This window comes from Anthonomus grandis, chromosome 18 (assembly GCF_022605725.1).
Source record: "Anthonomus grandis grandis chromosome 18, icAntGran1.3, whole genome shotgun sequence".
Classification (NCBI taxonomy): Eukaryota; Metazoa; Arthropoda; class Insecta; order Coleoptera; family Curculionidae; genus Anthonomus; species Anthonomus grandis.
In genome coordinates, this window is record NC_065563.1 from 10,043,843 (window position 1) to 10,067,171 (window position 23,329).

General features: G+C 35.9%; 1 protein-coding gene across 2 annotated transcripts in view; it reads right to left on the reverse strand.

Moving 5' to 3' along the window:
- Nucleotides 1-23,329, reverse strand: part of LOC126747001 (roundabout homolog 2-like) — a 456,442-nt gene that overhangs the window by 20,948 nt on the left and 412,165 nt on the right. For both annotated transcript variants that reach the window (XR_007664063.1, XM_050455468.1), the window contains exons 3-6: nucleotides 6,109-6,387; nucleotides 4,053-5,633; nucleotides 3,678-3,999; nucleotides 80-695 (exon numbers count right to left, since the gene is read on the reverse strand). Coding sequence is in view for 1 of the 2 variants with exons in the window: in XM_050455468.1 (XP_050311425.1) it covers nucleotides 80-695; nucleotides 3,678-3,999; nucleotides 4,053-5,633; nucleotides 6,109-6,387 (2,798 nt within the window). In the remaining variant the exon portion in view is untranslated. The remainder of the gene's footprint in view (nucleotides 1-79; nucleotides 696-3,677; nucleotides 4,000-4,052; nucleotides 5,634-6,108; nucleotides 6,388-23,329) is intronic.

Genomic DNA, 23,329 nt, shown 5'->3' on the forward strand with positions numbered 1-23,329 from the left:
AAGGTATCTTCAAATCTGTAGTTTTATTTAATTTCAATAAAAAATCTGTTAATACTCAAAAAAATCTATATTCACTCACCACTCTTCTACTTCCGGTAACCAAAGTGGTGGTAGCATAAGGTGCGGGAGAAGTACTACCACTCCCGGCCTTCACGCTGCCGATATTCGCATCGACTTCCGCATAATCCGCCATCTGGGAGCCCCGCTCGTTCCCCACGTTAGGACTCGCATACTCTTGCACCTGCAGCAAATTATAATCGTTGTACTTCCTCCCGATCGGATATCCACTCTCCGAACCGTATTCCAACTTATCCGGCCTGTTGTACTGCGCGTGCAGCGGGTTCGTGTGTAAATTAATATTCCCGTTTTGGGTCGGTAAGCTGCCGTTGGAATACTCCGGATTGCGTCCGGGGTATTCCGGGTTGAGCTTGGAATATTCCGGGAATGTGGTCGCGTAGTCGGGCACATCCTTGTCTAGCCACAGGGGGGTTTCCTGTTTGGTGGCCAGTGGGGTGCTGAGGACGCCCCCGTTGGATCTGGAGGGGGTCATGGTTTTCTTGGAGAGGAGTTGGCGACGACGCACGAAGAACATCGCTCCAAATAGGATCACCATCACCAGGATCATGCTTATCAGGAGGGCCATGAACCAGGTTTCGGTCACGAAGTTGTCCGGTTGCATGTCCGCGCCGATCGGTCTAAAATTACGAAAACAATTTCATTTTTATGGGTTAGTAAGTAATGGAAATAGAATTACAGGAATATTTTTATGCCTTGGTATAGAGGGGTTTTTGAGGATTGATTTGAGGCTCGAAATGTGGCTGTAGGTTAATTATTTCGGTTGTTAGGTGCGTTTTGGTTGGAGGACCTTTTTTTGCTAACTTTTCAACAATTTTTCACTTTTCTTGAAAATATTTTCATGAAAAATTGGAATTTCTTTAAAAGACTTTCAGTCCAAGAAAGAACGTTTCTTTTCCAATAATTTCATAGGAGAACGATTGTTGTACCTCAAGAACTTTCTGAGTTATAGGCAATTCTATCCACGAGGATCCAAGAGTCCCTCAATTCAGGGTTTTCGAAACGCAAATGTCGTAACTCACCAACATCAAGATTTTTGTTTATTAGCGGACATTTTTGAGCATAACTTAAGAACTACTGGAAATATTTTCGTAATTTTTTTACAATAGTATTATGGAGATCCTCAGGATGATTTTGAGGGTAGAAACATGGTTCTAGGTTAACTATTTGGGTAGCTAGACGCATTTTGGTTGAAGGACTTTTTTTGCTAATTTTTTCAACAATTTTTCACTTTTCTTAATAACATTTTAATGAAAAATCCGAATTTTCTTAAAACAGTTTCTATTCAAGAAACGGCGTTTCTTTCCTAATAATTTCATGGGAGAACGATTGTTGTACCTCAAGAACTTTCTGAGTTATAGGCATTTCTATCCACGAGGATCCAAGAGTCCCTCAATTCGGGGTTTTCGAAACGCAAATGTCGTAACTCACCGACATCAAGATTTTTGTTTATTAGCGGACATTTTTGAGCATAACTTAAGAACTACTGGAAATATTTTTGTAATTTTTTTACAATAGTATTATGGAGATCCTCAGGATGATTTTGAGGGTAGAAACATGGTTCTAGGTTGACTATTTGGGTAGCTAGACGCATTTTGGTTGAAGGACTTTTTTTGGTAATTTTTTCAACAATTTTTCACTTTTCTTAATAATATTTTCATGAAAAATCCGAATTTTCTTAAAACAGTTTCTATTCAAGAAACGGCGTTTCTTTCCTAATAATTTCATGGGAGAACGATTTTTGTACCTTAAGAACTTTCTGAGTTATAGGCAATTCTATCCACGAGGATCCAAGAGTCCCTCAATTCGGGGTTTTCGAAACGCAAATGTCGTAACTCACCGACATCAAGATTTTTGTTTATTAGCGGACATTTTTGAGCATAACTTAAGAACTACTGGAAATATTTTTGTAATTTTTTTACAATAGTATTATGGAGATCCTCAGGATGATTTTGAGGGTAGAAACATGGTTCTAGGTTGACTATTTGGGTAGCTAGACGCATTTTGGTTGAAGGACTTTTTTTGGTAATTTTTTCAACAATTTTTCACTTTTCTTAATAATATTTTCATGAAAAATCCGAATTTTCTTAAAACAGTTTCTATTCAAGAAACGGCGTTTCTTTCCTAATAATTTCATGGGAGAACGATTTTTGTACCTTAAGAACTTTCTGAGTTATAGGCAATTCTATCCACGAGGATCCAAGAGTCCCTCAATTCGGGGTTTTCGAAACGCAAATGTCGTAACTCACCGACATCAAGATTTTTGTTTATTAGCGGACATTTTTGAGCATAACTTAAGAACTACTGGAAATATTTTTGTAATTTTTTTACAATAGTATTATGGAGATCCTCAGGATGATTTTGAGGGTAGAAACATGGTTCTAGGTTGACTATTTGGGTAGCTAGACGCATTTTGGTTGAAGGACTTTTTTTGGTAATTTTTTCAACAATTTTTCACTTTTCTTAATAATATTTTCATGAAAAATCCGAATTTTCTTAAAACAGTTTCTATTCAAGAAACGGCGTTTCTTTCCTAATAATTTCATGGGAGAACGATTTTTGTACCTTAAGAACTTTCTGAGTTATAGGCAATTCTATCCACGAGGATCCAAGAGTCCCTCAATTCGGGGTTTTCGAAACGCAAATGTCGTAACTCACCGACATCAAGATTTTTGTTTATTAGCGGACATTTTTGAGCATAACTTAAGAACTACTGGAAATATTTTCGTAATTTTTTTACAATAGTATTATGGAGATCCTCAGGATAATTTTGAGGGTAGAAACATGGTCCTAGGTTGACTATTTGGGTAGCTAGACGCATTTTGGTTGAAGGACTTTTTTTGCTAATTTTTTCAAGAATTTTTCACTTTTCTTAATAACATTTTCATGAAAAATCCGAATTTTCTTAAAACAGTTTCTATTCAAGAAACGGCGTTTCTTTCCTAATAATTTCATGGGAGAACGATTGTTGTACCTCAAGAACTTTCTGAGTTATAGGCAATTCTATCCACGAGGATCCAAGAGTCCCTCAATTCGGGGTTTTCGAAACGCAAATGTCGTAACTCACCGACATCAAGATTTTTGTTTATTAGCGGACATTTTTGAGCATAACTTAAGAACTACTGGAAATATTTTCGTAATTTTTTTACAATAGTATTTTGGAGATCCTCAGGATGATTTTGAGGGTAGAAACATGGTTCTAGGTTGACTATTTGGGTAGCTAGACGCATTTTGGTTGAAGGACTTTTTTTGCTAATTTTTTCAAGAATTTTTCACTTTTCTTAATAACATTTTAATGAAAAATCCGAATTTTCTTAAAACAGTTTCTATTCAAGAAACGGCGTTTCTTTCCTAATAATTTCATGGGAGAACGATTGTTGTACCTTAAAAACTTTCTGAGTTAGAGGTAGTTTTATCAACCAGGGTCCAAGAGCCTTCTCATTTAGGGTTTCCGAAACCTAATTGCCGTAATTCAGCAACATCAAGATTTTTATTTATTAGGGGACATTTTTGGGCATAACTTGGGAATCACTAAACACATTTTCACAATTTTTTCACTCCAAAACAAAGGAATTCTTGAGGAGGAATTTGAGTGTTTCTACCTTTGCATATTATTATCAATGACTCTCGTGGCAGGATCCAATCTTAAAGTGGAGGCAGGACAATAAGGCCCCACTCCCGCGCTAGTAAAGGCAGCCACCCTCACGTAATAGAGCACCCCGGAGGATAAATTGCCGAGCAGATACGAGGGCGCCGACCCCACGCTGATCACTCTAGGGGTGGCAGAGTCGTTTGTTTTCAACTCCAACTTGTAGCCCTCCAGGTCGCCATTCAGTGCCGAAGGGGCCGGAGGCTTCCATTTGAGTTTAACCGCGGTGGAGTTGAGGAGGAGGGCCTCCATGTGAGTGGGAGGCTCCGTGGGAACTAAAAAAAATAATAAATACATACATCTGAAGTATCGTAACTCAAGAACTCACCATCCTCCAAGGTCCTAACGGTTTTACAATTAGAAGGCTGCCCCTCTATCGCCTTATAAAACGGGATCAAAAAGAACTCATATCTGGCCCACTTTTCCAAATTGTTCACCGTGAAACTGCTCGTGGTCCCAGTGTGTAGCACCGTAAGCATGCTGTACCCTTTGGCCACATCCGGGGCGGCCTCAATACTAACATAATAAATATACAACCCCTCGACATAAGTGGAATCGACCACCTCCCAAGCCAACTTAACCGCCGTGGATGAGACCGGGATGGCATCAGTGAGCCTCACTAATTCCGGATTCGTCACCAGACTGGCCCGTGCCTCACTTAGGACAGTGACCTCGGGACTTCCCCAGTTCTGCCCCAAGTCCGGCCCCACCACAATCGGTTCCGAGAGAGGCGAGGGGGGCCCAAGACCGTGCGAGTTCTCCGCCCTCACCAGAAACGTATAGGGGATCCCGGGCGTGAGGAGATGCTGCGTGAACGTAGGCCCCGGGACACGTCTGGCCACCACGGTCCAAGTGGGGGTGACCCCCTCCTCCCTCCCGAACAACTCAATCTGGTACCCCAACAAACTGGAGGAGCCGATTTTGTTGTTTTGCCCCCAGGAGATCGTCACGCTGCCTTCGGATTGGTTGATCGCGTGGGGTCTACTGGGGGGCCCGGGCACCATCACCGCCTCCGGAGCTTTGAAAAAGTTTATGTTGGGGTTCTTGGGGTTCTCCACCAATAGGTGCCCGGTCCAGGTGGCCTTGCCGCCACGCGAGGAGGCCACGCAAGTGTACGCTCCCGAGTCCTCCTTGGACAGCTGAGAGATTGAAACCAACTCCGGGTTGGACATGTTGATTCTGTTAGAAGGGGCCACCGGGACGCCCTCTTTGTACCAAGAGATCACCGGCTTAGGACTCCCGGTGGCCTCGCACACAAGAAACGCCATCGAATGCGTGGGCAGTGTTTGGTTGCTGGGGCCCCGCACTATAACTGGAGGCGGTCGATCTTCTTTTGACGTCACCGTTAACCTCGTCCTGGTGGAAACGGAGCCCGCTTCATTTACCGCCGAGCATATTATAACTGTGCCAGTGTTTTGCAGTTGGGCGTTCTTGAGCATCAGGGTGGAATGGCCTTCTATGGACGTGTAGGCCTCAAAGTTCCCCGCGGAAGCTCCGGGGTATATCAGGGTGCGATCGCCCTCAAACGACCAGAAGATCAAGGGTTTTGGGCTACCGGTGACGTGGCACTGGAAGGAAACTTGTTGACCCACCTCGACGGTTTGGGCGGAGGGGCGGGCGGTGAACGCCGGCGGTGCATGGACGGTTACGAACGCGCTGGCGGAAATTAGGCCGGCGGAGTTGTCAGCCTCGCAGGTGTAACGACCTTGGTCCATTAGGCTGATGTCTTCCAGGCGTAAGGAGCGGTCCTCTAGGACCCTGACGCGTCCTAGGGGCATGGTGCCTCCTGGAGCTTGGCGTTTCCAGAAGACGTCGGGCACCGGGTCGCCTCCTACGGTGCACGGGAGTTCTATGGTGGAGCCTACTAGGGCGGTTACGTCTTTCGGGGGCTGGATCATGAACGGTTTGACTGAAATTATAATAATTATTTTATTAGTGTTCAATCAGCAGTTCTAAAGGTTTTGTCAGCTTATTTTCTTGGATGTTCTGTTAATACAAACTTTTGTCTTATTGATTCTCTCTTTGAAAAAAGTCATGGAACTCATGCAATATACAGCGACTTTAGCAAGGCCTTGGATAAGGTCAGCTTGATTTTATTATTTATAAATGGCTTACATTGCTCACAAGTGGATTCCTAAAATTTGGAAATTATTTACTGCAGTTGAGAATCCGAAAGAAATATTAAAACTTCAACGAAATATCGATATTGTTATTATATGGTGCCAGGCTAATGATATGATTTTAAATGTAGAAAAATGGAAATTTATGAGATTTAGTGGTCTAAAAGGCAATAGGCTGCCGGTACCATGTTCCATAAATATTGGTGGGATTTATTAAATATTAATGATTTATTATAATTATTACGAAAATTAATGGATTTTTACCGTAAACTTTTAGGATCGCCACAGAGCTTTCTCTCAGTCCGGCGGTGTTTTTGGCCACGCACTGGTACCTGCCGTCGTCCGACGCTTTTGAATCGGTGATGGCCAAATTGAATCCGTCGACCAGTTTCAATCTGCCGCCCAACTCCAGGGTTTTGCCGTCTTTTCTCCAGAAAACCTGGGGCTCGGGGGTGCCTCTGGGCGGGGAGCATTCCATGATGATGTCCTCGCCTGCCGCCACTCGCCCGCTTTGGGGTTCTAGTCGGAATTCATCTCGAAGTACTGAAAAAGGGAAGTACTGTTTATCTATTGAGTCTGTAGCCGGCAAAAGAATGTTAAGGATGCAATAGTTGGGTTTAGCCGAGTTGTCAATTTTACCTATGTTATGCATACTTTTTACTTTATTTGAATTTTAAAAGAAGAAAAATAGGACTGAAAACAGTGCATTTTTTTTTAATGTTTAACAATAAACTTTTACGAGTATATTGCGGGAGCCGTAACATTTTAGATGGGTTAAAAGGAAAAAATTAGTCCCACTGGGAATTACCGCTTTAGTCTTAATGAATATACGCTATTCATTAAGACTAAATTACAGAACTCACTGCCAGGAATATTTAAAAAAATTTTAAGTACTAACTCTTCCTTCCTTATTTATATTTGAATCCGTTTGCCTAATCTGCAAGCACTTATCAGATATGTCAGAAAGGCCATCTCACAATTATCCTCTTAGAAACGCAAAGTATGATCTTTATCTACCAACGCCACGATCAGAACTAATTAAACGATCCATTCTTTACAATGCAAAAAAAATGCACAATCATCTGCCATTTGAAATCAAATCAATAACAACTTTTTCCAATTGCTTCTTGTATTTTCTTTGTATTTTTTATTTTTATATATTTGTATTTTTTGTTTTGTCTTTGTGTATATTTTGTTTGTATGATTTATTTAAATAATAGCTTTGTCGACAAAATTTTAAATTTTATGATAATAAAGCATTGATTGATTGATTGATTGATATTATTTAAAATGTTATGTAATTTAAGTAAACAACAACAACAACAATAAGAAAAACAATGTGTAAATCGCTTAATTTGATAAATCATTAAATATCATTCATTATATTCATATATTAATAAAACAACTTGTTTTTCATTTTTTACCCAATAATAAATTAAAAAAAAACACCCAACCATTTAGGAATTATAATAATTTCATCAAGGAATGCAGTCTTAATTTACGGTAATTAGTATTAAACAAATATTACTAAATTACCTTACATATTACTAATTACTTACATTTTTATAAAATAAAAATGCAAATTCACGAAATAAAATATGATTTATTAACAAATATTCATAAATTGACATAGGTTCTTCTATCGTCTTCAACAGTTAAGTTTTGTGCTCCATCATATTCGTCAAGCTCCTCTATTCCAGACAATTCGCTATCTTCAGTGTCACTTTCCGACATGTTTTTGCAAATCACAAAAAATAAATAATATAAGCCATATATACAAATACAATTATTAATTTAAGAAAAGTATTAGTTATGTTTAAAATATAACGTAATTTTAATGGTTAACTTAACAAAATCTTCGCCTTTTTGTTAGAAAACTGGGTTTTGTAGAATTTTTACTGTGAATTTTATGCGGATTATCACGTTGTAGCATCCAGCAGTAGTCTGCTATCATCGATACACTCCATTTATCCTGGTAACGCCTTACTATCTCTTTAATATCTTGGTGGAAACGTTCTCCTTGTTCCTCGCTAACTGCCCCAAGATTTCCCGGCAAGTGGTTTAGATGTGCAAATAGAAAGTGTACTTTCAAACTCATGTTGCAGCCTAACACACGAAAATGTTCCAACATTTTCCTGACTATGTTCTTATAGTCTGGATCCTTGTTATTTCCCAAGAACTTGTCAATATCTACTTTAAACGAGCACCAGGCTTCCGTTTCGAAAAGTCTTGGTCTCTACGTAAAGCCCTAATATCGGGACCTACAAAAACTCCCTCCTTTAATTTCGCATTAAACAACTTGGGAAATTTTGCACAATTAAAAAATACTTGAAACAGTTTCTGTTTTTGTCGAAAGCTTTGACAAACTGTTTGATCAAGCCCAATTTTATATGCAGAGGAGGCAATAACATTTTTTTTGTGTATTGTACTTCATATTGTTTGTAGGTCACTACTTTTGACTCCAGTGTTTATCTCGTGCTCGGCTGTCCCATTCACAAATGAAGCACGGATGTTTAGTATATCCTGACTGCTGCCCAGAAAGCATACAGAGGACCTTCAAGTCTCCACGAAGCATCCAGTTATGTTCTCGGTATTTTATTTTTTCCAAGAGAAGTTTCAAATTTTCGTAATTTTCCTTCAAATGAACAGAATGAGCAACAGGAACAGAGGGTAGCATATTACCATTGTGTAAAAAAACATCTTTTATAGACTTCTTTTACTGGAGTCAATAAACGCCGGTAGCTCCTAGCTTTATAACTACTTCAGGTATATTGTTACAATATACTAAGGATCCCTCTTGAAAAAAATATGGGCTATCTTTTTGTCGATTTCCGTAGAAACTGGTTGATGTTCCTGGTGCCAGCAAATTCTTGTCACGAAGTCTGGATAAGTTCTGAGACATCTTTGGGAACATTAAGGTCTCTTACTAAATCATTTAATTCCAATTGATTAAATAGTTCTGGCCTTTTTTCGGTTTCAGAAGTGAATTCGACGTCAGTGGAGTCAACTACAGACTGCTCCGAATCAGATGATAACACATTTTCAATTTCCTTAGTTGGAACAGGTATGAATACATCAGAATAGACCTAATAGCGGAATTAAGATTTGTGTATAAAATGTGCTTTTTATTCTTGCCATTAAAGCCCTTTAAATCAAAGGAACAAAAGTAGCAATTATTAGTATGGGTTTTTGGCTCACTCCACACCATAGGAACTCCAATTCCTTAAAGCTCTACACAAATCCTATATACAATGTGTGGTGCTCAAGAGTTGTCTTGATCTCCAATTTCAAATTATCATAAACTACAAATTAAAATTAATTATATTCCAGGTATTTAAAAAACACGCAAGCCATCTTATTTTCTAAAAATCTAAAAGAAACTAATAACCTTCATATATACATGAATAGCACTATAAAAAATTGGAAAGAAAAACGTAAAAATGTCAGGTTATTTTCATATAAATGATATTTGCAGGCAAATATAGAGACTTACAGAATCACTTATCTATTTAATTCACAATGATTTAGACTACCCTAAATTTTTTGAGTATAATTAATTTAAGCTACAAAAAATTCAAAACTGCTGTGCTAGATATGTCGGATGTGTTCCACTTAGGGAACATACCAGTCAGCATGTTGTAGAGCGCTATAAGTAAAACAATAAACAACGTCAACAAGTGCATAAATTGTTAAAACTTTAAAACTTGAATATTTCGCTAAACAATGAAATTAATATCAATCAATAGCAACTATTTACAGTGCTTTCATTTCAAAACACCCTTAATAACTTCTTAAATAAAAAAATGTCAATTTAGATATATAAGGGGACATTTAATTTCATATTTGACAAAGGCTTATCAATCACCTTCAGCTATCCTTACTTTGATATCTCAAATGAGAACCCCCATCATGTGTCACATTTCTGTAACAGCAATAAAATTTAACCTTATAGCTTCTAAAAAACCGTAAATTAGACATAATTCTAATTATAATACTACGAGGCTCTATTAAATTATTCTACATTAGATTTCTAATCCCACATACTCCTAGTTATTTTCTTACGTACCTCTATCTATTTTTATTCCTATTTTTAATAAAAAATTGTATACTTTCAACAACTGAAGTAAAAGCTCAGTATTTGGGCTGTAACAGATCACGTGAAAAAGCACTTTTATTTTCCTAACTTGGTAAAAGATTTGTTTTGACATAAGGTCTTTAATCTGTTGCTAAAGCTTGTAGTAGTGAACCAAAACTGGTTATAAGCATGAAGGGATTCCTATGAAATCAACTAGTTCATGACACTAGAGATCCAAACGCCTATAAGGAAACTATAATTTCAATGTCTGAGGAAAAAAAACCTAAGAGCTCAACTACCTGGAAAAATGCAAATATTTGACTAAACTGTTTGGATAATAAACTATTCAATTGCCTACAATAGTGAACCCTATTCAATGAGTTTTGTCAATTGATACCAACATTACAGACAAGAATAAATATGTAGGGGTTCCTAGGAAAATAACTAGGGTTTCATGAAATTGAAGATTAGTAGTATTGAAAGTATTCAGTCTCTTATGTTATAATTTATCACTTAAACGCCCTACTGAGGAAACTATCATGCAAATATCTGACCGAACTGCTTGGATGATAAATACATTTCTTTTGCTCCTAGTTAATTATTTGGTAATTGTAAAATACAAATCTATTACCTATTGCTTTTCGTATATAAGTCAATAAAATATTTATTAGTATTCTTAAATTTGTCCTTAATAGAGTCCCACTAAGATGGTTTTCTCTTCGAATGTATTACCAATCTCAGGAAAAAAAACACACACGAAGCGACGCAGATTTTCATTAATTTTCCCGCACGGGATTTGATTGCTATTTGATCCGGGATAAATCGGTCCTGAAATCGACGAGAAAAAATCGTCAAAAACAAGAAAACGCCCGACGAGAGCGGATTACTTACGGCTTGTAGTTGTCAGATTTTAATTAATTAGCGATTGAGGTTGTATTTTTCTCCTGCCCTGTTTTTTTTTTCTTTCTCTCGCGTCACGAATGCTTTTGACACGGATATTTACGGTTTCGGGGTTGCTCGGGGGTGAAATTAAACGGGTTGAAAATTTTTCTTTAAGTAATTGTGTTTATTTGTCTCTTTTATTAATTAATGGGAATTTTATTTTATAGTGTATTTCAAATAGGTTGAGAGTAATTAAATCTTATTTAGTATACAAAAGGAGTACAGGGATCCTTCAATACCGTATGCCACTTCCATAATTGGCACGGCGGAAAATAATTATTTTTACGGAGAGCAAGTAGTACCACCCGGGTTTCACCGGTATTGGGTCGGTTTATGGGTCTTTTTTATTGTTATCCATCGGTACGACAAATTTTTCCATTCGACCATTAACATTTTGTTCAAAATTAAACTTTTTATTTTAAAATTTAAAAAAATTCTTCTAACTGCATCTTTAGTGTCTTTATCAAGGATTCTGACTGGTATTTCTGTACTATGCTCTGAAAGTTCTACTTCTTCTGCTTTTCAGTACCGCAAGGGTCTATAAATGATAGATTTTCCTATTCCAGTCATTCAACTTCATCTACAGCAAAACTATGGTGGTCATGTTTTAAGCAATCATGCACATTTAAAACAATAACTTTTTTATTGACTGACAATGCAGGTGTACGAGCAGTAGATCTATTATTAGAACTTTTTTCGTTGGATTAAACGTCTCATCCATTTTTTATCACTGTGTTAGACATAACACTACGACATAACAGCAAATACTATCATTTTTAACACAAATTTTCTTATTATTAGCCCTATTTATTTATTTATATCCTGTACCCTTCTTAAGGCATGCGAACTAGGTATTAAGTTTACATACCCTAGGCTCACGGATGACAAACTCTCGGAAATTAAAATTTTATTACTCTCCGCTCATTTGAAAGAGAGTATAGTTACTTACAAGCGCTTGAAAATGTATGTCCACGGTTACCCGGCATAGTTCAAATTAAATTTAAGATTTTTAGATTTTTTTTTTAGTTTTATGTAGCAACTTTAATGCCCTATCACTCACTTTTTATTGCATAGGCCAAAAGTTATTGACCTTTTGTCCTGAGAAATTTATTGGAGAACTCATATCCACCATCGATCTGTATAGTAATGAATAGTTTTCACGACAAATTTTATTTGCAATGGACAGCTACATAAGGAATTTTGGACGTGATAAAATTGACCGTAAGGTTCTAGAAAACATTACTGGTTTCTCAAATGAGTCTCTGCTGTCTTTATACTGAGCTTTTGCACTCGTTTAATAGAGATTTTTCCGTTAGTACACTACAGAATCTTTTGTTATACAAGATTTGAGTTTATTGCAAATTTCGGGTTTTTTAATTATTTATTTATTTATTAAATACGAGGCTCTTTAGCATTACGTATCTACAAATAATGGTATTTATTATATAAGAGGTAGAGCTAAGCAAAATACAAATGCAAAAGTAGCTCAATTCGTAATCCATCTTAAGTGTCCTTAGAAACTATTAAAACTTATATTAAATAAATTAATATTTGGATATAAACTCACAAAACTATTATATGTGTGCACCTAATGATTGGAGAATTTGACAAATAGTTAAAACAATATCTGATGGTTACAATAAAAATAGGTCTATTGCAAAGAATATGGGAACTACCATTAAAAAATGAGCCATCCAGTACATATGTGGACTCAGTTAAATTATGTACAACTTTGTAAACAAATATTAAGTCAAAATTCCTGGTAGTAGTAAGGGTGGGGGAGCTAGAGCTCGGCAAGTAGGCCTGAGCAGTCTCTTTTCGCCAACCCCAGAATCACCCACCCTTACGCCTCCACTCCCAATGCGCGGTCTCCACTCCGTCGGTCCGTCCTTTTAATAAAGGCTTGCACGTTGTCCCAGTCCAGATCTTTAAGATCTTCCCGCTGGAGTGTCGTTGCTCCGAAAATTTTCCTTCTCAGGCGACTCCACCTATCACAGATACCTAGTATGTGGTATGAAGTTTCCTCCCCTTTACCGCAATTCGGACAGAGTGGGCTTTCTCTTATACCAAGAAGGTGTAGATGCCTGTTTAGATTGTTGTGCCCGGTCAGGATTCCCACCACGTTTTTGAGACTTTGTCGGGTCTTTGTTAGCAATCGCCTTGCTTTAGAGCCGTCATGGTCTGGTATCATTTCCTTGGCCTGTCTACATCCTTCTGTCCTTCTCCAATTCTTCCTTGTTTTTTTCCAGGCCCAATGATTAAGTGCCTGGTAGATTTGTTTTTTGCTAAGATCGAGACAAGGTTCGGGGTCTACGAAGGGGTTAACGGAACCTTGTATTGCCAGTTCATCGGCCCGCTCATTGCCCTCAACACCTTGGTGTCCTGGGACCCACCTCAGTCTCACTTCCTTGTGTGCTGCAAGCCTTTCCAATGCGTCTCTGCATTCCTGGACTAGCGCTGAGCTGGCCCTGGGTTTCTGAATCGCCTTGAGGGCAGCTTGACTATCGAAGTAGATGCAAATCCCTCCGTCACCTTCCAATGCCTCTCGTTTGTTCGCTACTTCGAGTATAGCAAACACCTCCGCTTGGAAAACTGTGGTGTGTTTCCCTAGCGGGAAGGATTCCCTTGTGTTCGTTTCCATCCTGTACACTCCGGCTCCGGCTGAACTGGTGCTTTTCATCCATGATCCATCCGTGTACCAGGCCTGGAAACCACTTGGCTCTATAACTTGGTTCGCCGACCATTCTTCCCTTGTCGGGATTACGACGCTATTGGTAAAAATATTTTTTTTTCTTTGTACATACTTAAAATGCCCCCTGATGCATAAAACATATCTAAAAAAAATCTACATTGGTAGTAAAGTTATTTAAAAAAAATATTATTCCATTAAACGCATTTTATAAATACTTTAAATAGCATAGAATTTACCATACTTAAACGTTTAATTTAAAATTTCAGCTATATTATACTTGCTCATGTTTTTACCTTCAGCAATTTGGTTAATTCTAATAGGGGACAAATCAACCAATTCTAAAAATAAAATAGTTATTACAAATCGCAAGAGTTTTACATTATATTCATAAAAATGTGTCAATTATTTATTTAAAGTTTCTTTTACAGAACTGATGCAATCTATGTTTGAGCGTGGTGACTGTATGAGCAATTACATAAAATGTTACCATAAGTAATTAATTAATTAAAAGTTTTACCGAACAAACGTTAACAGTCTTGCGGTGAAATTATATTCAGTTTTCAGCATGAATCTAATAATATGGCCAGGGACTGTAAAGAAAGTGCCTGAAAAACTTCCTCCTGGACAGTTGTTTATCTTAAAGGATATGATTTTAAGTGCTTAAAACTTTGGATGAACATTTTGGTATGTTTTTTGTTGTTAAATTTATTGTTTTATTTATTTACCAAAATTTTTGATATTTGGCATGCTAAGCCCAATAGATTAATTTAGTCTTTTTTGAAATATTTACAAGTATTTCAAAAATAATAATGCTGTAACCCTGAACAAATTTGTGCACTACTCCGGTATTGCATTGCTATTATTTCTGTCTCTCTTGTATTGATAACGTCTAATATTTATTGACAGTTTAGAAATTGTCTTGTCAGTTCATGCACAGTAAAAAGATAATTTTAGTTGCTAAAAGACGAAACGTCGTATAAAAATCTAAAAACATCCCTGTGTAGCACATAGAAAGCGGTAATGCAAAAGTACAAATTATTTTCAAATCGAATGACAAATAAGCTCATCAAAAAATAAAATCAATTTTTCAAAATTTTGTGTTTTTTCGAATATCTTCGGAACCATTCGGAATTTTTACCTTTTTTAAAAGGCATAAGCTCAAAAATTCTCAACTTTGTCCTAATTTAACCATCTTCGTATTTCTGATAAATTTGGAGATCTTCATGTTGAGGGTCGAATTTGAAACACCCTGTATATTTTCAGGCATTAAAGTCAATTTTTTACCCTTGTTTGAGATGAAAAAAATGGGAAAACTACATCAGGGTTTCTGGAACCCCAACTGTCTGGAACTTAAATTAAAAATAAAAAAGCAATTACAACTGCCTCGGAAAAAAAATCAAAAAAATTTCTTGAATGCCTGGACCAAATAAAATTTAACAAAATGTACAGTAGGCGCTGGTACTGCCAGGAAAATGTGTTTTAATGAAAATTGGAGATCATTTCATGTGCCTGAAAGAGACAAAAAATTTAAAAAAGGCTGTCCAGGCACTTTCTATTAAAGATTTCTATCAAAGATTAACAATTAGCAAGTTTTTAAAATTTCTAGATAATTATGCAATTTTTCTATTACTTTCCAGGCAGTTGAAATTACGTCTATTTTCATTTACGAGCATTTAAAGCAATTAGTTGTTATATCTTCTAAAAAATTTTAGTTAAGTCAATTTTTGAAATAACAAAAAGTGCATGGAAAACTACGTCAGGCTATTTTAAAATGCACCAACGTTACCTAAATTGTCTGGAAGAAATAAATAATTAATTTTGCTTAGAAATATGGACCACAAAAAGTACGTTTTCCCTTATTTACTTAAACGCATTAAGCGTTCGTGTAGACTTGATTATAAGAAAGTGAGCATTAGGTCTAATAAGGTTATGCCAAAAAAAGACCATTACTATTCTTAATTTGGGCTTTTTTAGGTTTATTTACGTCCTAAAATAAAAAATGTATAGAATTTTCCCGACACTTTGGTATTTTTCTAGGATTAATAACTAGCTAATTCTTAAATTTTTAAGGCAATTATGTTAATCTCTTTTAATTAATATTATCATTTATTCCTCGGTTTTTCGTCTAGGCAGTTGATGTGAAGAAATTGCCTGGCAGAACTACATCAGACTGTCTCAAAATGAAGCAATAAAAATCAGAATCTCAATTTTCAGATTTCAATTGCCTGGAAAAATTAGGAACTTTCTTTAATGCTTGGGAAAAGCATTATAAGACAAATTAGAATACATTTAAATTGCCTGGAAGAGACAAATAATTTCCCTAAAAATAACTTCAACTACCTTTGACACGAGTTTAACTACTAGTGTATAGAGTTAATTGTACAATAAAATTACATGAATGCAGCGAATAAAAAGCATATTTAAAAAAAACTATCCCATCGGCCTATAGATTTTGCGAATAATTAAATTATAGAGTCCGGGATTCCGGATTGAATGGTAAACCGCCACACACAAACCGTATCGTATATACAGACCGAAGGCCCGTTTAGACATTAATATGCGTAACCGAAATTGGATTATTTACTTGAACCGGACCCCCTTCTGTCGAATATGGGGGCGCAGTTTGTCCTTGCCCGCGCCCGATTGATGCAATCATCCTTTATCCAAACATGGTTCTCCCCCTAGCATCAAAATTTGCGTATTTTTAATGACAAAAAGGGAGGAATTTTGCAGTGTCAACTGTTAATAATTGTTTTAATATTTTTTCGTTAAAAAGAAAAATTATCTCGCTTAAATTTCGTTTACTCTCGTGGAACACCCTTCATCTATGAAATACCTAAAATAATTAAAGCCATGACTCAAAACTCATTTTCCTATACCTCAATTTTTTTTCATATTATATTTTGCTATATTTGATGAATATTAGAAAATTTACATACGAGTTTTGATATATTTTTTTTTCGATCATTGGAAGTTTATTTATTAATTTTTAGTGTATCTTATCACAAATGTCCCTCAAATGAGTATTTTTTTAAATAACATATTTTAACATGAGGAATAACCTAACTTTTACATAATTCTTATGTATTTCACTGGTTAAGTAGCATTAAACAATACTGGTAACGACAACAAAATTACCATAATTATCTCGAGCCCTTAAATAGACTTTTGGTTAAGTTTTAAATAAGATTACAGCACACATAAATTTATTGACTAAAATGCAATATAATGAGATAATAAAGTGTACCATAAACTGTACTTAACCGGAACGATTCGTGACATTTTAAAGCTGGATTGGTGCAGACAGCCCTGCTCGATCCCCAGACCTAAACCATCTAGATTATTTCTTATGAGAGGATCTTCGAAGTTATTAGTTTACGCTACTACAGTAGAGGCATCCCGGAGTGAGAGTGGTAAAAAAGAACGAAATCAAAAGATGCTGGTTTTTGAAGGCAGCATTACCCCAGACACAGTCGAACGCTTTCGATAGGTCGCAAAAAACTGCAGCAAACACCCCACCACTGTGAAAGTGAACCAGCACTCCGAACTTGTGCATCGGAATTATTTTTGAGGATTTCAAAGAAGAAGGAAATTCGAAGAAGGAGGATTTGCACGTGTAGTTATTATCGACATATAACAATCCGTACATTACTAGAGCGCTACAGTCTGCGAAATCTTCATATATCAACTTGTTGTCGAACTAATGTGACACCTATTAGCATCAAAAAATAACAAATTATGCTGCGATTAGCAAAAAGTCAACAATGACAAAAATTAATGACGATTTACCCTGTCAAGCGCCTTAGGAAAATTCCTAGAGATGGCGTCTACCTAACAGTCCTATTCCAATCGCCGAATAGATAGGGAAATATAAAAGATCACTCACTTTAAATTCCAATATCTCAAATACTACTTGGACTATCTGTATGAAACAAAGAGCATGATGTTCAGAAAAGTATTCTTTGTAAGTTATGTTTAAGGTCTAAACCAGTTTAGGACATATTTAGAGGAATATTCGCGTTTTTAAGAAGAGGAGTCCTTGGACTGTGTCTGATCTCCGAGTTGAACACTCACTTTATTTTTTTTTTTTTAGATGTGGAAAACATAAGACTTTGTTTATTCAGTCATAAAAATATAATTTCTAATTTCTAATAATGTCTAATAATACTCCTAAATCATCACAATACTCATATAGGTCAATTTGAAGATACTTCTATAAATTGTAAGTTTGTCTAGGTATAACTTGTTTTCTTAATACGCATATTTGTAATTATATTATTTTGTATAATATTTTATAGTTTTACAATGTAAGACTTGTATGTTTTTTTCTCTTTGTATCTTTATAAATGCTCGGTTAAGTCAACAGCTTAGCTGACCTTTGCCTAGTTTGAAATAAAGGCGTTTTTATTTATTTATTATTTATTATATTCCAAGTGTTTTTATATAAATAATTAAAAAAAATAATCTGCCTTACTACGGCTCTGTCTTCTCGATCACCGTATAGGATGCTGCGGGCGCCGCGCCGTTGCTATGGTGACCCAGGAGATGCACCATATCCGAGACAGGCCCGTACCTGACGATAATTTAAAAAAAGATTAAATTTTTTTTAATGTAATGAACTAATTAAGAAATAAACTTGTTATCAGGTAAAGGTTTGTGCCTAATTAAACTCATTTGTTTGTTGCATCTTTGTATATAAAAGAATTGAACATTGATTTTTTTTCTGAAACAAAATTTCAGTTAGCACTACTGTGTGAGATGGGTCCATAAATATAAAAATTCAGTTAATTTTGTACAATTGTCTGGGTTTTCTGAAAATTGTACTTGAATTAGGAAAAGTCTGGTGTTATCCGTAAATTTAAGGTAAAAAATCAGGAAAAAAGTCTTTTTTTTTCAGAAAGTCGTAATAAGGAAAATTTCGTGTTAATTTAACTACCTGGAAAATCTGAATATTGACGTCAAATGCAGAGAAGTAATGAAGAATTATAATTTATGGTCTCTGAAAGAATTTAAGGGCACAGGGGTAAACTCATTGCAATTTTACTCAAAACTGTGATATTTTTAGGATTGATAGTATTTCATATGTACTTTTACCTCCCATATTCCAAACTAGATAAAACGTGCTCATTGAAGAGAAAATCTGCTTTAAAAAAAAAGCTATACATGGGCAGAACGAGCTCATTTATTGTGTAAACCGAGCAAAAACGGGCTCATTGTAAAAATGAGCGCGTTTTTGCATGCAATGCGTTTCATACATGCTATTATTAAAATTAATTTGTTCCAATGTTTAGTATTATTGCGTCAGTTGGTCGGTCTACTAGACGAGAGCGTGCTTGTTTGTTTTCTTTTTTTTTTGTTTTATCCTTAAAACTCAACGTGCATCCTACAAGTACAGGGTGCGAGCTGTGGTAGCAGGTAGCACGGAGGAATTTGACCTGTGCCGGAAAGCATTTATTGCTATACATGGCAAATCAAGAAAGAAAGTGGAAATTTTGGTAGCAAGCTTATAGGAAACAGGATATACTCCTGAAGATAAACGAGGTAGGCACCCAAACCATTCTAATAAGCTTCCAGTAAAAAAAATCTAATTTAGAGGCAATTTGTATGGATTTTGCCAAGAATCTTTCAGCGCCAAATATACCAACAAATGATACCTGTTACAAAAGGCAGCTATCAACATACGCATTTAATGTTCACGTATTGTCTACCTCTGAGAGCTATTTTTACGTCTATCCTGAAACCCAAGGAAAAAACGGTTCAGATGATGTGTGCTCACTGCTTCATAACTTCATATATAACCATCTAGATCGAGAAGTAAAGCACCTACAAATATTTTGTGATTCATACAGTGGCCAACAAAAAATTTAACCTTTTTTCGTTTTATTCATAACTTAGTCAACAACGAGAAAAGGTTAGAATCAGCTTCTATCACGTTCCCCATTCGAGGACATTCCTATATGGAATGTGATAAGAGTTTTGGCCTCGTAAAAGCAGAGCAGATCTTCCCAAAGACTGGTTGAAAATATTGGAAGAATCCCGCTATTCCCCAACTCCATTTACGGTTATCGAGGTCAATCACACCTTTTTCCGCAGCTGGGGAAAATTTCTTGACAATAGTTACGCAAAAAAGTCGCCATTCCCATCTAGACCAATCAGAGAAATTAAGATAAATAGAGGACCTTTAATACAGTATCGCACTACATATAATGGATGTTGGGAGCAAGGAAAAAACCGAAAGTCTTCGCGATTAGCTGTTCGTCATCTTCAAGACAACGAATTTATGCTACCTGAGTTAAGTTATGAAGGTACAATTTTTTTTATTATTATTAACGTATTATACTGTTTTTTACGTATTTTATTTATATATTTAGGGCAGCTTCCAATATCTGCTGAGAAGTTTCGGGACCTGCAGCATCTAAAAAAGTTTTGCAACCAAGCAGCGCAAGACTTTTTTTCAAACCTGCCGCATAACTAATTAACGTATTGGTAAATTTTAAGTATAAGGTCGGTTTTATAGATCTACAATAGTAATATCTATTATTTTTTTAGGAATATTGTTTGGAGCCTTCCGCACTAACGACGATCGAGGTTATGATTACTGTGAAAGAACAGGCTCATTTAAATAAAATGGACCCCTTTTTCCCCTGTCACTTTTGTACCTGTATGCGATTTTATTATTTTTTTTGTACTGAACGGAAATACAAACAGTCTCAAAACACTTGAGGGAGTTTGTTTATTGTTTTATCTTCACAAAAAAAAGGTTAATTGATTGAAAAAAGCAACATAGCGTTCGTAAGCTAGAATTTCAACCTTAAAATCGCTCTGCTGAAAAATCACAAAAATCCTCATGAGCTCCTTTTACCCCTGTGCCCTTCAGTTAGTAATGATATGTTTATATGAAAAAGATAAAATAATACTAAATGCAAGCAGTTAAAATAATTTTTTTCCAGGCAGCAAGTTATATATTAAATTCTTCTTCTTAAATTCTTCGAGCATCATCAGACCTGAACGACGGATGACTAATAACATACACCTGTTACCAACTAGCTATATGACAATACTCTAGTTAGTGTTAAATCTACAGTTATTAAATATACGTTTATTTGCCAATATCAAAATATCTAGAAATTACATTAACATAAAAGGGCAATAAAACGGGTATTCACATAAGCTGCACTAATTTGCCACTTGTTTGAGAAACTTTTGATAAGTCACATTCGGTAAAACAGTCACATTAGGGAATAGGACACTTTTCAATATTGTAGTAACATTTGAAAGTATTTTGTAAAGTCCTTGACATCCTTTTGACCCTTTACTAGTAACGCTACAGTTAATCCTACAGTCTCTCTCCATTTATTTATTAATCAGTCTTTTTAATTCCCGGCATGTTTCGGACACAGCGGTGACTATCATCAGGGGATACTAAAGGAAAATAGTTTTAAACAAAGAAACAAAAAGAAATAAGATATAGAAAAACAGTAAAATTAATATAAGGCACTCTTACAAAACTTATGTTAAGCACACCAGGGTTTGAGTCAATGTCAAAAAACCCTTCATTTAATATAATAATAATTACTAGAAATAAATAAATAAAACTACACCAAACAACCACCATTACTGTGTTAATAGTCAAGTATCACTGTGTTTTAACTCTTCATAGTCTTTTAATACATCGTTCTTGTCCTTTACAGTTTCTTTTTATAGGGTACTGATCCATTGCTTTCCTTCACAACGTACTAATCAATATGTTAACCGCGCCATTTAATATGTTCTCCATGAACCTTCAACTTTCCTCTTGCTTTCATCAAAAAATTTTTGTAACACACCCTAAGGTACCTGGTGCTTTTAGGACTTCTTAACATAGACGTCACCTATGTTTGAGTTTAGTATTTCCTTTAGCATACTATTCGGTCCAATTATTGACGTCTCTATTCAATCTTGTCAACAATAGCATTTAAATAAATAAAATTAAAAATATTAAAAAATAATAATAACTAAATTGTTTTTTGACAAGGACTCAAACCCTGGTGTGCTTAATATATAACTGATACCAATTTTAAACTTTTGTGAGTTTGCCTTTTATATTATTTTTAGTTTATTTCTGTGCCTGCCTGTCTTTTTGTTTCTTTGTTCAGAACTATTTCCTTTTAGTATCCCCTGATGATGGACACCGCTGTGTCCGAAACATGTCGGGAGTTATAAAGACTGATTAATAAAAATAAATAGAGGGAGACTGTAGAATTTTACCTTAATCTACGACTCCACTGCAAGTATGGACTATTTCTTCACTATTAATAATTAAAATAATAAAGAAAATACAAACAAATTCTTCCGTACTACGGCCCTGTCTGCTCGCTTACTATATAGGCCGCTGCGCGCGCCGTTGCCATGGTGACTCATGACACGCGTGGAATTTCTGGGACAGGGCTGTACTTTAGTACTCAACAACTTAGTTTTTTCGGAAAGGTATGTTTTTTTTTGTAATGTATTAAACAATTATGTTAACGCAAAGCAGAATCCACGTGAATTATATACAAACTAGAATATTTATGAAAAAATTTATTATAAAAAAATATTAAATTTCTTCTGGTCTTAAATCATAAATAAAGGATTATTCCAGGATCCAAAATGGATCATCCCCACTATAGACAATGTTTTTTTACATGATTAGATAGAGACAAAATAATAAAAATTCATTTGATGAAATCAATTTTTCGTATTATTTATTTATTTTTAAATCGTGTTTTCTTTGGAAACTGTCCTCTTATTATAAATTACTTTAACCCTTTAAATGATTTTTTCAATTCAAATTTGATAAGTTGTGTTGGAAGCAAGCGTCCTTCTAAATCTAAAAAAATGTTCTCGCTCCCTCCTTCTACCCATCCATAAAAGAGGTGTTTTTACGACAAAAAGGGATGTAGTTTAAAATTAATTGCAACTGTTCAAATATGATTTTAATAACGGATCCATCCAACCCTCTCCCCCTGCGGTGGAGGGAGGGCATTAATATTGGAAATGGTGATTTTATTAAAATTAAATCCGAAACATAATTATACATAAACCGGATTTTAAATACAACTAATTACCGCACAAAATCTGATTTGCCCTCGTTTAATTAACATTTCGTTCGGTAATTAATTATTTTATTTAATTTTTGGGTTTAATTGGGAGAGGGTCGAAATTTATGGGCCCCTAAAAGCTTTTATTTCCCAAATAACTGTGTTGTGACGTTCAACTTTGTCCTTGTTAATGGGTACTTACTACTTATATTTTTTTCCCATCGCCCCTCTTACTCCCACTCATAAGAATTCCAGCTAAGAACCCTCAAATGAACCACGATTCATTGGATTAGAAGTTGAGTTCCATTTTGCGTATTTTAGGGCGGAGTAGATTTTTGGTGAGATAGGCAGAGGGCCCACCTATGTGCGCTTTGGCCTGTCTCATACCAGGGGACTCAGTCCCTCTTCGGTGGGTCCACTTGTCCAGCAGACTCTTCATTGACGCGACCGCAACGCATTTGGCAATACCAACTATGGGTTCCAACTCTCTCGCATTATCAGCGGCCTAATGCCGAAAGTTTTGCTTGTTTACCCAGCCAGACAAGTAAAAATGTGTTTCGTCACTAAAAGAAACTGCGTTCTGAGGTAAATTTTGAAGCACAATTTCACATGCAGCACGTCGATTGTTCCAATCACGTTCTGATAATTCCTGTGCCAGAACCATCTTGTATGGATGAAAATGAAGATCCTTGTGAAGAATTCTTCGCAGAGTGCGGT